Source organism: Glossina fuscipes, unplaced genomic scaffold (assembly GCF_014805625.2).
Source record: "Glossina fuscipes isolate IAEA_lab_2018 unplaced genomic scaffold, Yale_Gfus_2 28, whole genome shotgun sequence".
Classification (NCBI taxonomy): Eukaryota; Metazoa; Arthropoda; class Insecta; order Diptera; family Glossinidae; genus Glossina; species Glossina fuscipes.
This window is the reverse complement of record NW_023998423.1, coordinates 15,446,576-15,466,153: the sequence shown is the minus strand read 5'-3', so window position 1 is coordinate 15,466,153 and position 19,578 is coordinate 15,446,576. Positions and strand designations below refer to the sequence as shown.

The 19,578-nt window shown below is 34.3% G+C and overlaps 1 protein-coding gene across 2 annotated transcripts in view; it reads left to right on the top strand.

The window, feature by feature from the left end:
- LOC119636234 (myb-like protein W) overlaps window positions 1-19,224 on the top strand; it is a 26,051-nt gene extending 6,827 nt beyond the window's left edge. For both annotated transcript variants that reach the window (XM_038031494.1, XM_038031492.1), the window contains exons 4-7: window positions 2,468-2,540; window positions 2,944-3,929; window positions 11,131-12,175; window positions 18,733-19,224. In XM_038031494.1, the coding sequence (XP_037887422.1) occupies window positions 2,468-2,540; window positions 2,944-3,929; window positions 11,131-12,175; window positions 18,733-18,899 (2,271 nt within the window). In that variant the 3' untranslated portion in view covers window positions 18,900-19,224. The remainder of the gene's footprint in view (window positions 1-2,467; window positions 2,541-2,943; window positions 3,930-11,130; window positions 12,176-18,732) is intronic.
- The last annotated feature ends 354 nt before the right edge of the window (window positions 19,225-19,578 follow it).

Genomic DNA, 19,578 nt, shown 5'->3' with positions numbered 1-19,578 from the left:
AGAGAGAGAGAGAGAGAGAGAGAGAGAGAGAGAGAGAGAGAGAGAGAAAATGGATGGTCCATCAACTAAGTCCTTTAACAGGACCAAACGACTTTCTCAGCGTTCTCATCCAACCGTCCTGAAGATAACTGCACACCGCATGTCACACTACCAAAACTTGTCGTTCTCGAACGGTAGTGCTTGCCGTTGGAACAACCTACCAGCAATGGCGTTTCCTAACATATCTCAAGTCGAATGTTTACAGCCACTACTGCCTTTCTGTACCCCTGCCTGCTTGTCACTCTTCCTGATCATCATAGTGCCTGCCCCTGAGTGACTGTTTACAGGAAAAAGAAATAAAAAAAAAGTGCACACTTTTCACAGAGAGAATAATAGATATTTTTTGATAATCCAACTAAGGCCTTGGTTCTGCCTCAGTATTAAAAAGCGCGATGTTGACGTTTGTATGCATTCTACCAAACCACAAAGTAGTTTTCCCGAACTTGATGTGGAGCTGACACCTTGTCAAGAAATATTAAACGTTAGTTAAACGATTCTTCACGCTGTATAAAATCCAATCTAGTGGCTGCTTATATACCGTTCTGTTCTATATATATTGTTACATGAAAAAATTTTCCGACAAAAATCGGTGAAAAGTAGTATTAATGCACACTAAGTAAATTGTTTAAAAACTAGTCTGGTGGAGTGATTTAATCTACAAATCTATTACGCTAAATGTATACTGCGTTGATGTATTTTTAGAATCTTTCCCCATATACGGTTTCGCGTGAATGGAAGACTTCATACAACAATGATGTATAATTTTGGAGATTTTATGATAAAGATGGGTATAGGAATGCATTGAAGAACTGCGCAACGTACTTTTTCAGTAAACCTTACTCGACTTACTGCTTTAATTTGTTTGCATCTCTAACACAGTTTAAAATTTCCAACAAAAGGACGAAATTCAAGACATAACATCCAACGAAATGTACGAAACGAAACTGTGCTTTAAGAAAACACTTTAGATTGTTCTATGTTGGATTTTTCGAACTCAGCAGTATTTTTGCTGATGCCTTGCTATTTTTGAAGCTTACTCATGGTTTATGTCATTTAATTTCCAGGACTATACAATGCAAAGAATATCATCTGCTGGTGGTAGGTAGGCATCTGCAGTCTGCAGCGAAGACCGTAATGGTTGCAATAAGAATGTCTGAACAGGAAAACTGTGCTTCGGCTAAGAATTTCGTTGTTCTTGTACCTCAATGCTACACTAGTAGCATTGGTTTTTGAACCGATTGAAGCACGCCTGTCCCTTTGTTTATCGCTCTATTGGATGTCTGTCCATATAGTTTTGTGTTCTCACCTATGTCGGCGGCTTTTCACGAAATATCGCGCATTGATATTTTTTAACTAAAGGACGGATCACATTGGATCGCATCGGATCATTTTTGTGACCTTTCCCCAGAGAAAGTTGTTATTTTGGAAAAAATTATTCACTGTTAACATTCGGCGATACAAATCGGATGAAAATAATATTATAGCATGTTAAACGCTTGAGAAAAATTTTGATGAGATGGAACCGTCTTTCGAGCTCTACTTACAAAATCTGCTCTCTCAAAAGATGGCATGACAAGGTCCCTACATGACGTGGTCTTTATATGAGAAGATCTTTATATGACGAGGCCTTTATGTGATAATCATATCTAAGTTTTAGTATTTCATGCTAAGAATTATTAGTGATTTGATAATTAAATTAGTTGCGATGAGTTTGGGCTACATAGACCTATGAAAAGTAAGCTTCCATATAACAAAGTAAAAGAAGTAACAAAAATTGTGATAAGCGAAGTGTTGCGTAATGAATGAGTTTGAAGAGATTACTGCGGTTTAACTTATTTCAATTTAAAACTCAGATTTTTTGTTTTTGGATATTTTAGGCAAAAGAAGGATCGCATGAAGGATTTTAATTAATTAATAATTCATCTAGAATGAAAAATGAGAAAAACAAAGCTTTACCAAGAAAGTTAGAAGCGTAAGCAGCGTAATCAAGAGAATTATGCTTTTGCCTGTGCATACTGAAGCCGCTTAAACACTGAAAGACCCCTTAATTAGCGATTGTTAACATTTTATGGTTACTGTTATATTTTTTGTTGTTGTTGTTGTCGTTTTATAAACTTTAAAACAACGGAAAAATTGTGAAAATTAGCATAATTTCAGGAAAAAAAAGTGTTTGTTTAAAACTTTAAAAAAGTTCAAAAATATATGCATTTTTTTTTTTTTTTTTTACGAATATTTTTATCCTTTTTTCAAATGCATGCATTACATGAGAAATTACTTTTTTTCTTCTCTTTTTTTTTTGTTTTTTTTTTTTGCTTTCGTTAATTTTCAACTGAATTTAGTTTATGGCAAAGTGTTTGTTGTGTTGGGCGTAGTATTTTATTCATAAATTGCTTTTGGCGTTTTGTGTTTTATGTGTTTTCGTTGGCAGGTACCCCGTTCGGATAGCTGCGAGGTGTGTCTATGCATGGATGGTGAAATATTTTGCTGGTGGGAGAAATGCGGTAAGTATTCTATGCCAGTGAATACTATACCAGTAAATACTGAAAATGACAGTTTTAAAAGCACTTAAGTGTATGCTTTCATAATGAGTTCCTTAAAAATGAAAAATTTATGAATAAAAAAAAAAAAAAAAAACAAAAATAAAAATAAAATAATATGAAATAAAATAGAATTGAAACTTTTCCACTTAAGTATTGTATGTGTGCCAAGGATAAGAGGCGAAATTCTGACGAGAAACGGAAAAAGAAATAGAATCGAAATTTCATTAAAATAGTTAATGCCAGAAAGGCACTTGACTTCTAGAATTCATTTTCCTTAAAAGGGAAATGTTTTAAATTTTGTGTCCTTTTTTTCTTTCTTTCTTTTTTTTTTTTTTTTTTTTTTTGGATTTCCTTTTCATCTCAGATAAGAAGCGAATAAAGTCGGCTATTGTCAGTACAGATTACATGCCCACACCTTATGGTGACACATCTACTATTGCTACGTTTGGCATTAAAGGCGGTAAAGATAGTAAAGAACATGAATTGTCAACGGCGAAGACGATTATAAAACCTGTGAAAAAACCAATCATGTCGAATCATTTGAAATACGACAATGATGATTTAACGGAAATTATTGAGATGAAACAAGAGTTAAACAAGGCGTACAAAAATCAATTGATTAAACAAGAAAAAATGCATGTCAAACAGGAGCCAAAGATGAAACACAATCATGACTCGCAATCGCATACACAACTTAAGCCGATCATAAAAAATAAAAAAACAGAATCAATGCAACATCAAGAACAACAGCAAGAGCAACAGCAACAGCAACAGCAAGAGCAAGAGCAGCAACAACCAGAGCATTGGAAATCGTTCATGAATAAACATGATCGCCATAGCCCGGGGTCAAGTAAAATACTTAATTTTCCAGAAAATTTACCCTCCGTATTGTATTACGATTACAAAACGGAAGAACATCAACATCATCAGCACTTGCACCATCAGCAGCATATAAAACATCAACAGTTACTTAAGCAAAAAAAACAACAACAAAAACAACTTATCCAGCAGCAAAATGAACAGCATCTATCGCATATAAGCAGACTTGACGCATTTAATCAGAACATATTTCCGACCTATAAAAATATCCAACAACAAGTAAAGACAACAACAGCCAACGCCAATGTAAACGGATACGAAAACGCTTACTCAGAAATCGCAACAGAAATTGACAGCGATATCTTGCCGGAGCCACCCATGAAAAAAGCCAAATTTTATAAAACTACACCAGCAACGGCGGCAGCAGCAGCAGCAGCAACAACATCGCAAAATTATTCATCGTCTTTCCCATACGATAAACAGGACGAACAAAAGATGGATGATACGTTAACGTTAACTGCTCTGAATGAGGTAATTAATTATTGAACGCCGATTTAAAACAAAATGAATGAGTGGCGCAGTTATTGCTGGACAAAAGAGTCAATTATTACGAATTCAGTCATTAATGGGTTAAACATTGTCTGGCTACTTAAGATAGGCGTAACTTTTGCTTAACTCGCGGTCATTAAGAGTAAATCGCGGTCAACGTTTAACTGCATATAAAATTAATGGGTTTTTTTCATAGGGCGTTAAGCATTTCAAGAAAACTTATGATATTCACTACGACTGAATCCTTGCGGGCTGATAATTTAACAAAAAAAAAGTAGAATAAAAAACTTGAGTATTTACGACAAAAAGCTATGTATGTATGTATGTATGCTTGCCTTGTAAACGATTTTGTTTTTTAAGGTGACATTGAAGCTTTTCTTTAAAAAAAAAAAAATGTTTTCTTGCAAAAAGATTCTAATTATTTTACTATTCACCGTTACTCACTTATTTTTCAATCTTTTTAGTTTAACTTGTTATTGATACATTTCCATAGTGATAGTTCCGTTGGGCTGATGGACCTGATTTTCGTAACGATTCGTTCATGCCATGGTTTCTGGCATTTTAGATTTAGTATTGTGTCCATTTTTATCGTTTATCACAACTGAATAACGCTCGCCTTCGAGATCAGTAGGAAAAGTAACGATTAACTTTCGTTTAATTGGCAAAAGGTTCTACATATTGAAAATTTGAAAACCGAATGCTGTGTTCACTTCAAAAGCTTAACTTATATACGCGCATAGTTTAGATGAAATAGATTTCCGATATGAAGGGTTCATTTGAAAAAGATCTAAAAACTTAAAATGCATGCAGGTATCTATAACTGTACTTAACCTACAGTTACTTTAAAAATTAAACACTTAATAAGAGAAGGGAGAAATCTATTAACAAAGGTCATTAAGCCTAATGGATGGATATTAAAAGTAAAGATTTGTAGGGGAATAAATAACTAACGATTATTTTTGGTACAATTACTCATAGAGATATAATCGACTGGGTTAGTTAGTTAAGCCTTCGTTGCATCTAATCACGGTAAAGTTTAGCAATCTAAAAGAACAGTGTTAAGGTTACGCTAAACTTGTCGGCAGAAAGCTCTCCTCAGAGGGGGCAGAGAGTATAGCGGAAGAGCTAGACATGAAGGCTACTTTCTCGATAAAGTCACACCACTGTGAAGGCTAGTCTTGCATGCAATGATTAAGTGGGGAGAGTACACTCTTATTATGGGACGCAATTATAGAGAGACTGAGAGTACATTATTAATCGTCGATATTTCTCCGGAGACACTGAAAATCTATGAAAAAAAAGAAATTGAATAGTATTCCACGCAGTACGGATAATACAAAGTTAAGGGGCGGCTTTCAGTTGCTGGAAGTGTAAGCGAAAGTTTTATAGTCCAAAGGAAGAGTTGCTTCCTTATGGGAAGGGTTGCTATCGTCTTAGGAACTGGGAACGAACCTTTGAGAAATTGATGCAACTCTAAATATTCAGGCGATGTTCGAGTCTTCCATTGTCTGGACAAGAGCAAATGACTGATACGCCTTCCCATTTTCTGCCACTTCAGAATGAGGTGCGGCTCCCTAAATAGCTGGGATTGTGTCATGTGCATTTAAGCCATCCAGGGAATTAAACCTCCACGCCATGAGTTCACATGAAACTTTAGAGATGCGCTTAACTAGAGTTTATTAATATAATCCACCGTTTTTATTAACAATAATTAATGAGTAAGTAAATCTTAGTGCGTTGAAGAAGAAATGTCGAAAATTACTCATTCTCTACTTTATTACGTATTACATCTCTCTCTTACATCTTATAGTCTTCAATATTTAGCGTATTACGTATATATTTGAGATTGGTGCCACCGCAAGATGGTAAAGTATTTGATAAAAATAACAATGTCTTTCTCGGATGGTTAAGGACAAAGTTTGTGAACTCATTTTTCTTAAACTAATATTTATCTTCTCTGTGAACGTTGACAATTTACTAATAGTAAAATGATAGGGGAAAAGTATATTTTTTTTTTTTGGTACACACATTAGTAATTGCATGCCTTAAAAATTCGCTTGAAGAGAAAAGCAACAGTTGTATTAAAAAGTATCTGCTAAGCATTTGAAAATCGTGCTGGGATATGAGTTTCATTATACGATGAATAAATTATATAAAAAAATTGTTTAAGATAAGCTTTTATTTTACAAGATTTTGTTGCGGCTACTTTTGTACCGTTTAGGTGTTCTATTTGCAATAGACTCGCTAGATTTAGTATGACATATGCTTGAGCATCTAAAAATATCTTAGATCCTAAGTACACTATCCCTTGCCTATCGTCTTATCTTGTGAACTTGCCTAAGACAATACAATTGGTAGCATTCTGACCTCAGCTGTACCGTAATTTAGTTTTTCTGGAAACTGGTTTAAAAAGAGGTTCGTGCCACGACCACCATTTTTTTCAAAATCTGTGCATATTGATGGACATTGTTTTTTTATGTAACTAACTCCGAAAGAAGACTGGAACTGATGGCAGCATTTCATTTTCAAGTCCTTTAGGTATATCGGTCCCGGCATCATTTCAGCTCGCTTTTTGGGCAGGCCTTCAGTTGCATTGATGTGAGCTAGGATTACTTTGCCTGCATTCCGTGTGGCATCTACTGGCTGATATTCTACATACATAAATGTAACTAGGTCGGTTTTTCATTTTCCCTTTTAGAATAGCTTTTGTTTTTCCGCTTTCCACTTAATGCTGTGTAAGCTTTCTATCCCCCAAGCCTTTTTAATTTAAAGTCATATCGGAATTATTGTTAAGGTGAAAGCAATCCGCTGACAGAAATTAATTGTATAACATTGTCATCAGAATTAAAAGTGTTCAGCTTGAGCAGAGACGCAGAAGTGCCTGGAATGTCGTCTGAGACCAAGTTAGATAAAAACTTATAGAACGATACATAGATTACTTTACATACCTCAATGAAAGTTTGGATGGAGATTTAAAAATTTTATGGCTTAATTTTTGATAGAAGCAGAGCAGTTCTTATTTTTTTTTAAATTACGAGATTTTCGTACTCATCTCTTTCAGCCCCTTTTCCGGTTTTGCGTTGGTAATACCCAGAATCATGTGTTAAGGAGCCTGTAAAATAGTTACATTCTTCATTAGGCCTAGGATGTGATTCGATGTCTAACGGCTGTTTGATTTTTCGTCCATCGAAGATTGACGCGTATGTCCCCATGTTTATGGGTCCTAGATCAAGTTTAGAAACAGGCATCAGAAACTCACAGCAAAGCGGAACTTGTGGAAAATCTTAATCTCAACAGAATCTTTTAGAAATAAAATGCAAGAGTTTTGTTGAAGGATTAAATCGCTCGCTAATTATGCAAATTTTTAAATTGTTATTTTGTTATACTCACCACCGAAGGGCAACACTGTGCTAACGTAAAAGAACCAGAGAGACCTAAAAAGTACATTTATGATCACCGGAGAAACACACTCCACATATCAGTCAATCTGATAGTTACGCTACCGACTTGTTGCATGGACAAGTTTATTCTTTCATATTTAGCCATCGCTTGCTTGGCTTATTAGTTTGTCTCTCTATTCATTTGCCAGTGCATTTGAAATTAAAAGTTGAAAATTTTCCCACATATGAATGCTTGAAACTAACTCTAAAAAAAAAAAAAAAGAAAAATTATTCTACAATTTGGTTAAAATATTTCCGCTGTCCCTTCGTTACCATTAATATGGTATATACCAGTTACCATTAATAAGCATTTGCTCCATATATTTGAATAAAGTTTTTTTTTTTTTTATACTCTTTCTCTTTCTTTACAACTACATAAAAACTATTCATAAAAATTTATATCCCAACTAATTGGTTCCTGAGGGTAGTATTATATTATAAATTTTTCGTTTACAAAACGCGCAAAACAAAAAAAAACAACAACAAGAAGTTTTAATTCAAAGTCAAATATGTGGAAGAATAATAAAGTTTCCTCGTTAAAAAGAAAGGAACGTAAAATGAAGTAAAACAAAACGAAATATAATAAAGCTGATATATATATATATATATATATATATATATATTTACATAGCAACAAATAGCAAAGCTACACCAGAGTTGGGCAGATATATACATGTGCATCGTACAAAAGAAATGTTTTCCTTTAAAGTCGACACAGTCAATTTAACACACTAACGTTTTTAAAGCGCATTCCAACAATGATTTCTCTTATGAAAACGAACCACGACTTTCTACGGTATCGCTTGTTCACGGATGAAAAATGCGCGAAAAATGAATCTGCATACTTGTTGCGTGGCAATAGCGTGGGCACTAATTGCCCATATGTCAATGCTTTACCAATACTTTATTTATTCATATAAGCAAGAATCAGTAAGGGTAGTAAGCGAAATACGTAAGATTAACACTGTTTTGCTGTTTGCCTTCTATAAATCGAATATTCCCAATTGCAAATATTTGCATTTGTATTTGTCGCAATAAATTTGGAAATATATATTCAAAAACCTTAACTAGCAACTTGATATGAAATATATTTTCGAAATCCTCTCCTTTTTGCTTCAGCCTTGTACGGCAGTAGGAATAACTTATGGTGACAGAAGAGCAATCTATCACACAGTTTAGTAGTTAAAAAGTCCGGCTTCGTTCAGTGGACACCACACTTTATCAAATAAAAGATGGAACTGCTTTATAAATAACTTTTTTTTTACTAAAAGCGCATCGAAAAATTCTTCAAAATATTATTTGAGACAAAACTTCAATTTCGCAAAGCACGTGAATTTCAATAATGTTGCTTATCGTGAAAAAAGTAGCAGGAAAGTAGAATTTAGCAAGAAAAAATTCAAGTTACTTCCTACAAAATTTTGTAAGTATGTAAGGTAAACATAAGTACGCTACAGCCGGATAAAGCCATCCATTAGTTATCCCACACCGCTTTGCTAAATTAATAATACACCGAAAGTTATAGATTACTCTTATGCCAATGCATAGTCTTTGTAAAAGCTCTCGTAATGGAGACGTCAAAGTGGTTTAAATTTTGCTAAATTTTATTTACTTGCCCAAGATTCGTTATAACAAACCCCAAATTAAGCCTCGTCGCCATGGAAGAATTTAATTGCATGAGAGCCCCTACAAATGTGCGGTCCAACAAATAAATCTTTCTTAACCAAATTTCCTATTGTTGATTTAGTCTATGGTAAACCTTTATACTATAGGTTTTATTATTCGTTAAAAGCCTTATATGGATAGGAATCCAAAAAATTAAACTACGGGGTTCAACTTCTGCAAGGTTAATTTTTATGTGAAATTATTATTACGAACGACTTTCCATTAAGAATTGTTGGAAAATTTGGGTTCACTTTCGGCAGGTAGGCTTACATGGCAACCGGCTCAAAAAATTTCCCCATCCGGTCAAAGGTTTTCGCATCAATTTATAATGCCGATATATTCCGTTACTGAGCCATTTTTTTGGGAAATTCTAAATTTTACACTATGCTTTCTTCTAAGGACTTACCAAAATAAAGTATTACATGTAGAGTAGTCGAACAAATAGTCCCATCCGAAGTATTTTCAATAGCCTTGGGTCAAAATAGGTCAGTGTATTAAATTTCTTTAAAATATCGCGAAAATTGCGATTTGTAGGTTGAACACGAGAACGCATGCGCAGACTTCAGATGGACAGACAACCGAAGATCGATTCAGGATTATGAAACGCTCGGTGTAATATAAACTAGGTTTATTTCAAGTCTTTCTTTGTGTTACAAGCGTCCGTGCAAACATACTATCCACTGTACCACAAGTGTTTTAGGGCATAATAAACATTAAAAATGCCGTTTAGCGGCTTAGTAGCTGGACAGGTTCGGCCTTAAGAAAGAATGTATCTCCTTACCCTTATCACCTGTTATGCGGTCTACAATCAAAAAGAAGTGAAGAAATAGAGAAAGACAGGCAGAAGAGGCAGACCTACTTCCTAGCGGATGCGTGTACAGTCAGTAAGTATCAGGTCCTTATCGACCAAGTACTCACTATAATTAGAGCCAAGTTCGTTCTAGCGTACTGAGACTTGAGCCCGCGAGCATCAACGAGTAGAATATATAAAAAATGTGTGGGAAAGATTTAATAGATTTGATGATCCTTCTTATGGTCCTTCTACTTGCGAACCTTTAAATGAAATTTTTCAAAGAGTGATCTCGTCGCTTAGTTGCTGAAAAGCAGGATTTATTAAAGACAAATTTATTAAGCTTTCCTTAAACAACCTCAAAGCATATAATCGATCTTTCAAAGCATTCTTTTCGAGTGTTAAGCTTCTTTATGATAAGAGCACTATCTTCATGCTCCTTCTTCATTAAACACGAAACAGATGTAAAGAAAGTTTTGCGCGTAATCTCACGCTAAATCCGAGCTGAAAGGTGTATAGATCATTAGCGACCTTTTCTTGAACAACACTGATTTGTACAAGTAGTCTTCCCATACTCGCTGCTCCACTCTTTAGCTCCTCTACTAGAAAATGTACTTTCTGAAGCTTCTTAATTGTATTCCAAATAGTTTACTTTACTTATCAAAAATTTATTTCGAGCTTAAATTTCGCAGTAATTCATAGCAGAGGTCGATGAGCCAATTAAAATAAAATATTTTGTCTAGCAAAACGCATTTGCATAACATAGCTGTCACGTCTCTATTCCACAAGGACCCACAATTAATTGCAAAAAAAAAAATAAATAAATTTACAAAAAGTTGTAACCCAATCCGTCAAAAAAATGATTTACATTTTGTTGCCGTTTTTAATAACTGCTTCTAAAAATATTTTAAATAGAATCAAAGGATTAACAAAAACTTTTGCCCCGTGTGTGGGCGAAGGCAACGGCATGGAATTATTTGGTGAATTCAAAATATTCTCTTGCTCCTGAATATCATCGTAAGCAGACGGTTAGTGCTTATGTGGATATCAGCTTACCAAAACCGTAAAGTTTTTGAAACTCATTAGCGATACGAGATTTTTGTTCGAGGCAATGCTGCGTTACATATAAAATCATTAAAATAATTTTTAGAGAAAAGTTTTTCTTTTTTAAACTTATATCCTATTCATGATTAAAAAAAAAACTGTTTATGTAAATGCTGAGAAAAAATATTTAAATTTTTAAAAATATTTCATTGTCTCGTGTTTTCTGTTCTTAAATTTTGTTATAAAGCAAAAGACGCAACCACAATCTACTGGGAGTTTGGATTTTAATCGAATTAAAATTAATAGCAATAAAGACAGCATGCATGAGACAGTATCAAGAGATGAACTACATGATGATGTGGTTGATGTCGAAGACGAGCAATTGAATGACAGCATTAACGGCAGGAATGATGCTGAAGACGGCGATAGTAATGATAGTATGAATGATGAGGATGATGCCTTTCATCGTTGGCTAACCTCAACTGAAACTTATGCTAAGTATAATAGAAACTATGATAATATTGATATGGGAATTGTTACAAATTCAAATAAAGTAGCAACGACAACAACAAAAACATTAATTACTACATCAGACACATCTTTGCCATTGCGAACAGTTTCGAATGTTGCTACAGCTTTAAAGACTGCACAAGATAGAAATAATGAAATACGTAATGCTACCAATAACCATCGAGCGAATACTGATAACAGCAATAACAATAACAATAACAATTTTACACCATACAGTAATCCTTATAATATGGTCATGGATTTCAATGATATCATTGATAGGGAGAATAGTGGAGTAGATGAGGATAGCAGTGGTGCGGAGAATGATGCAGTCGATATGTCAAACATCGATATAACCCTGACTACGGCAACCATGTTGGAAAATAATGAACGCCTACAAACACAATGGCAAGGGCAATCACAAACACCATTGCAGTCGCTTGAAAAGCAAATCACTCCAACAACGAAGCATTTATTTAGCCAACAGTCACATTTAATTGTTAACATGAATGCGAACAATAGCAACTGTAGCAATAGCGGCAATACGCTCCTTACAGCAGCCCTCAATCAAGTAAACATATCAACAGCATTAACTAAAAATCGCACCGCTGCTGGTTATGTAGACAGTGCCAGTAACAGAAACAAAAACACCTACTCAACGCATGCATTGATTGCAACGAATTTTACTTTGCCGGCATTGCCTGACAGCACAACGCCCCAAATGGCCTCAACAGCAGCAATAACAACTACATTAAATCCAGAACGTCAGTGCAACGTTATGGGTAAGTAAATGATTGAAAATAAATTTTTCTCGTTTTTTTTGCTTTTTTTTCTTTTTTGCAATTGAGCGAAGATACTTTAATTTGCACGAAACAAATAAGATTTGTTTAAGCCAAGCTGAAGTAGCAAAAAAAAAAGTTCTTATTACAAGGCCGCGCTGTGGTCCTGCGTTAACGGCCTCCTGCTATCAAGTTGCCGTCAGCAAACTAGAAAACTAAACGAAACCATAGTAAAATCAAGAAGTTGGCTATTTTAGCTAAAGAGGAGATTGCCTTACAATCCTGATAATTTAATTAGCCTGCAAAGAACTCTTCTTTCGATTTCAATGCAATTCTTTTAATATCTTTATCTATGAGGGATGAAGAGATACTCTTGTTCCGTTGAATACAATTAAGAACTTTGCCTCTATAGCATGTAGATTTAAATCTTCAGTTAAAATAAGCAACTAAAGTGTAGTGTAAGAAATCCTGCTTACAACAATCACTGTGCGAAGGTATATATTTTCACCTAAGGTTTGTGTAGATGTATGTAACACCCAAAATGTGGTTAGGAGGATCATTCGATTACGAATCACTTTCTAAATTAATTCATGCCTATTTATCAGCTTGTCTAATGTCCGCCCATATTGGAAGATTCGACTTCCTTTACATACAAGAGTTTGCGTCAAGATTCAAAACAAATAGACCTATGTGATCTAAATTCCCTACCGTTAATTTTGTTGCTTAAACGCTACTATGAATTAACTTTTATCATAAGATATTACAAATTAAGTCTTTTTCCGAAAGGGCTAACTAACTACTCATGAGATATCATGGAGTCAACTGTAGCTCAAATTAGGGTCCGTTAATTTATTTATTTAATTACTATCATGAACAAATTTTCATCACAAAAAAATTAACAATTTGGATTTTTTAGCATAGAAGAGTTTAGGTTTGAATAGAATCCTCATAGGTGATGGTATCCAAAAAATAGACCTACCTGATCCCAATATAGTAAGGTCGTTTGTGTTGTCAATTTACTAGTATGAGCCGATTTTCCCCATGAAAGTGTGAAAATTCGACCTTCTTACCATGCAAAGCTTTAGTTTCTGTAGGATCCAAAGTCGATCCAAAGTTTTCCACTAATTTCGAATGCCGAAGTACTAGTGCTTAGCTTAGTAGCTTAGCTTATTGAGAAATTTTGAAGGGCGTCGAAAAATTGGTCCGATTCAAGCCATTCTTGGGTCAAAGCACGTCAGTGCATCAAATATCATCAAAATATTTCAAAAATTGAGACCTGTAGCATGAACACAAATGTACGTGGACAGACAGGCTTAACTCGATTCCGAAAATGATTTTGAATCGATCGATGTAATGAAAGGTGGGTCTGTTTTAAGCCCTTCTGCGTGTGACATACGTCCGCCACAAGTTGTGTAAGGTACAAAGATTCATATTTAATTTAGAGAACTGCAATAGCCTTACTAAACGGTTGAACTATGAAAATGTAATGAGTTTACAAAGGTAGATCAGCAAGATAGGACTATAGGTAATCGAAGGAAGAGAGATTTATAATGGCTGGAGGAGGAGGGGGAGGCAGGAAATGTGATCTATCTGAGTTTGGCATTATAATTAAAACGTGTAGTATGGTGGACTGAACGGTCATTCCGCAGCTCCGTCCAGCTCGATATTGAAATCCTTTACCGCAGACCTTGAAATCTTTTAATGATTTCTTGAGTAGTCTTAGAAGAAAATTGCCCTCATTCTTAAATTGGCTTCATTCTCTTTTGCTGGCTGTAAATGATTACTATTGATAATCAAGATGATTACCTCAATAGCTTTTAAGTTGAATTTTACTAACATAATATTTATTTTATAACCACTCTTGTGCATGATACTTACATATCTTGTAATTATACATATTGGTCTATGGCCTTATGGTATGGCAAATAAGAAAAATAAGTAAATAAATAAAGCAAGCAATATTTCTAGGTACGCATCGTATTCTATACTATGGTATACTAAATGAATTTGGAAAGTTAGGGTTGCATGGGGTAATTCTTCGCTTTTTCTGCAATGTAATCGTTTTTACTACACATGAGCGTTCGTAAGGCGACAAAAAAGTGCATTTATTTTTAAGTGCACTCCATTAAATTTGGACCATATCGGTCTATTTTTCTGCTCAACTTCTTCTCTATAAAAGTTTGTTAAAAAATATTAAAAATTCCAATTATTATTTTTTTTTTTTTTTAATTTTAAATTTGAACTATGGCAGACAAAGTGACGTGAATTGCGTGTGTGATGCGTGAGTCGGTTTCGCCCGATTAAGGCTATTTCTTATTCGCATATGCATTCTCCTCTTTAGAGACTGCAACTAACTCAAATATCATAATTAAAACTTTCTTGCTTTCCAAGACATAAATTGAAAATCTTTATCTTCCCTTAGTTATTGCTCTTGCTTGCCTCTCTCTTTACATATCATTCTGCAGATCTAAATTATTTCACATTTTTTACTTAACTTTATATTATTTTGTGTTTATTTTTAATTACATTTTTATGTAAACTTAAATCCTTAACTAAATATAGCAACACTTTGTCTATCTGTCTGTATGTTAAGTGTATTGAAAGAGAAAACAAGCATATACAGGCACTTATACATACGCACACACACACACACACACACGCGCGCGATATATGCAGTGTATATAACGTACACAACGTACAACGTAAAAGAGACACCCACACACACGCAATTACATAAATTTACGCACATATATATATATGCATAAAACATGACATTTCCATTTCCTCTAGGCTATGAGCAAATGTAAAAAATACGTAGAGAGAGAGAGAGAGAGAGAGAGAGAGAGTGAGAAGTAAGAGATAACAAAAAATCAAAATCTAGGTGATGATGATGTGTCAACAAATACACAACACATCCAGCCGGTACCACCCGAAAAACTATGTATTATAGCACTCAACAGTAAAAACACTTGACAATAGACCTATTTTAATACATTTGCATGTGTACTGTATGCACAACATGCAACATACGTACACGAAAGTGGTGTTAATGTTGATTTGTTTGCATGCATTGTTTTATTTAGAAAGGAACTCAAATAGCACAAGTTTTCATGTGTGTTTCTCTCTTAATAACTTAAATCAGACTTTTTATGTTTACTATATATATACACGTATTTATGTAGCGCACATGTGCATATGCCTGTAAGTAGTTTTTTAGGTTATTTGAACCTCAAGTGCTTATATTATAGTTACTGCTCACCAGCTTTGTTTACCTTTCTAAGTTGAAAAAGTTTTAAACAAACGTTTGTTTTATTTATGATTTAAATTTATGATCTATACGGCAGCAAGCTGTCGTTTAAGAAAATAATATAAAAAAGAACAAAAAACAAGGGAAAGTATGTATAACACAATAGAGAAAATTAAACAAGTAAGAAAATTATATTCGGTAGTCACCGAATCTTGTATACCGATCATCATTATCCTAAAGAACGCCAAAAAAAAGAATTCAATTTTAATTATCCGATAATACTGGGCGGGCTTGTCTGATTTTTTCTATTTTCGGTTGGGAGAATGTTAATACGTAATAGTATTAGACAGTTGGGCCGACGAACATATGGACGGATACGCTTACGTGCATTCCAAATTTGAAACTAACCAAGAATACTTTATATATACCTTATGTGGAGCTTGCTTCTGCGCGTTATAAAGGCAACGGAAAAAGAAAATTAATTTTCAATACACTATAATATGGTCAACTCTTTCCATTTTTGTATAGGCGCTACAACATCGCTTAAAGAATATACATTCAAAATTTTTATAGATTTATCTGTTTTATAATTCATGAGTAAGTAATAAGCAAAAAACCAATTTTTTACAACTAAATTGCGTCCACCTTGTGTAGCACTGTAGGCGTGTCCTTCAACCGATTTAGCCCATTTGCAACGAAAACTTTTATGCAACAACTTCTAATGTTTCTGCCAAATTTTAGGTCGATAGCTTCCTTTTGGCGGCTAGTTCAATAGAGATTTAACGGACGGACAGACGGGTGTGTTTCAATTGATTGAAAATTTAATGCTGATCAAGGATACATGTACTTTGACGGGCCTGTGAAGCTTCCTTCCAGGCATTGCAAACGTTGTGGCAAAGTGAACATACCCCTCATCCTTCGGCGATGGGCATAAAAAAAAACAAAAGGAAAAAGTATTGTAAACATCTCAACACAAAGATATTTGAAGTTTTTTATCTAACGTTGATTTTATTTTGAATTATGGGCAATTTTTATTATTACGTTTCCTTCTATTTTATATAACATAAAACAACAAAGCATTTGCATTAAAGGAAACAATTAAAAACTTTACAAAATTTGAAAATATAAGGAAAGAAAACTATATTCGCCTTAGGACAACAAATTGGCAGGCGTCACTTTAAAATAATACAATAAGACTATAGAATAAATTGTTCAATTGATTAGTAAATCGAAACGCATCAATTAGATCGTAAAGACTATTTGAACCAATTTCCCTTTTTTTCTTCTTCTATGGCCTATAAATTACAGGCCCTTCTCATTGTAAGGGTATTGTCTTGCCTTTTTTAGTCAGGTTTGAACTGAAGTTTCCAGTGATCCTCGCACATTTGTGTGCAAGATTTCACATCAGTGTTTTCTCTAGACAGAAAGCTTTGGCTGTAAAGAAACAATTTTTCATATGAACTTGAAACACCTCATCGAACTTGACCAAAACTTTTCAAAAAAATATCTTCTTTAAAATTTTCCATAATTAATCGCAACGGTTCTCAGGACGCTTACTTAACTTATTGGCTTCCATAAAACTAAACTAATGTTGATTTTGACGTCCTCAGGTTTGTAATTATTGCGATAGAAGTACAGTTATGCTTCGTCTTATTCATAGGCTATATAAAATTTCTCCCCCTGCGGGAGTGTCGTTAAAAATGCGAAAGGCTGAGGTCAATTGTAAGAGTTTAGTTTATTTGTCTGTTAGGGGAAGATAATCGCCACTACTCTAAGATGGGCTTACGCCGGATTTCTTGGTGACAGCAAATGTAAAAAATGTCCATTCGGATCAAGGATAAAGGAAGCCGACCAGGCGACCGTGTCCATCGTGACACATCTGTCCTTAAGAAAACAGCCGAAACGGGCTTTAGCACGTAGTTAACTTGTTGCCCGATAACCGCCACCATTCAGTTTACATCTTTCCTCCGATTCTTAATTCCAGCCACGAGCTATTTTTCAATTATTTCACGTAAGTCGTAAAAGATATTTGCGTCAGAGCCCATACAACGTTCCTCCACGTGGCAATGCTGCTCAGAAATGGTTCCGGCAATGGCACGTGAACTAGTTCTTGCAATAAGAACTTGAAAGCTTTTACTTTGCTTTAGTAGTTTTTTTACGACGGCAGTGAAGTAGGCGCGCCCTCTTTAAAGCTGTAAAAAGGAAAGACCTGCCGTAAATTAATTTCGGCCCTGCCTACAAGAATCGAGGCTCTTAAATGTTTATTTAATTGGTTTAAAAATATTGTTTTTTTATACATGCAACTCTTTTTTCCGACCTCTTTTACACGGTCTTGAAATAACACGGTTCCCAAATGAAAGCAAATTCACTTTTACACGAATTTTTTCAAAAAAAAATTTTGTTCTTAAATTTGAATCTTGACAGTCTTTCACAAAAGCTTATGTACACAACAACAAAATACAATTTAGGGAAAATTGTGAACAGAAGTCAGTCGGTTTATTCCCACATATGTGTTAGAGATTTGCTTTACTTCTACTTGTGCTAGACATACTTGACGTATCTACTGATGATAGCATTGTGTATTCAATCCGTGGTGAGAGTGCATGCTTGTTATCAAGTGGCGATGAAAAGTTGGAAAATTGGTTTTTAATCCTAAGCCCAATTTTTCAATTTTTAAATGTTGTATGTAGTTATGGGCTGAATTTTCACTGTACACTAATATGAATTTTTTTTTTTTTTTTTGTAAAAAAAATGAGTTTGGATTTTATTATTACTTTTTTGCACGGTTTATGGAGCGTTTTCTCTTTTCCACGAGTATTTAAAGTTCTGGAAGATACCAGCAATTTTTGCATGTAATTTTCACACGATTTTTTTTTTTTGCACGGATTTCTAAAGAACGCATCTACCGTGTAAGAGTTGAGTATACACATCTACTTTACAGTCCATATGAAGACATGTGATATTTTTGAATATGACTCTAAGATCATTTTTAAGTACGGAAATGGTCCTACTGTATAAATAAAAGATATGTATCGAATATAAGGAGGAAAATGGAAAAGAATACAGACCAGATTAATCGTCAAGTCCTTTCTAATATGGTACTTGACAAATATTTTTTTCAAAAGAAATATTTTCATATGTAATCTCCAAGCTGAGAATGAAATTTTGTAAAAAATTCTTTTCATAGTTGGTAAGTATTTTACTCAAAATGTGTTTGGCTTAAAGTGAACTGTAAATTTATTTTGATTTTTATTTGCACACCACCTTTTATTTCATCGTTTAAATAAGTTTTTGTTTTTTGCTTTGCTCGCAGGCACTCTTTATAAAATCGGTGATATTTTGCCCCAGGATACCGGAAATTGTTTGCAATGTATTTGTATTGATGGTTCAACTACTGATGACACGCCTCGCGTAACATGCAGTCCGCACAATTGTCCACCTCTGGTGCTGCCAGATTTATTTGACGCTACGGGTTACTAAATAAATAAATACAAAAATTCCAACAACAAATCTCGTTTGCTCATCCACACTTACATTCAGACTGAATCAATTCTGAGCATAGAGTGTGTTTTTAACACACCTACATACATACATACATACATACATACTACATATATGCATTCTCATATACGAGCAGGTTAGTAACATAAAACAATTTACTTCCATCCAACGAAACAGACAAAACACTGAATAATTTCAAGGAAAAGCAAAATGCGTGCGGATGTCAGATTTTGTTGAAATTAAAAACAAAAAAAACAAAAGCTGTAAAAAATATTTCAAATATTTCTAAATTGGAATTTGTTTATTAAAAACTTTACATTTATTTACTTTCAAATCCAAGAGAAAAAAAAAAAATACGAAGAATTGTGTTTTAAAAATTTATTTAAAATTTGAAAAGCATACAATTCCAATCGCAAATGGTCGTTACCTGCGGTCTTAAGGTTACAAATTTTGGTAACATTTCATTAGCGCAAGCAGTTCCTTCAACCGTTGCGCGCGTTTCTCTTAGTCGATATCCAAACTTGGGTGAGTCTGCCAAAGGGAGATTTGGGGCGTTCAAGCCAAGCCATAAGCACTCTTTGAATTTTTGTCTTGCTTGCGTTCTTACTGAAAATGTTACGCCCACGCTCGTCCAAAGTGGTACAGAAAACAAAGATAG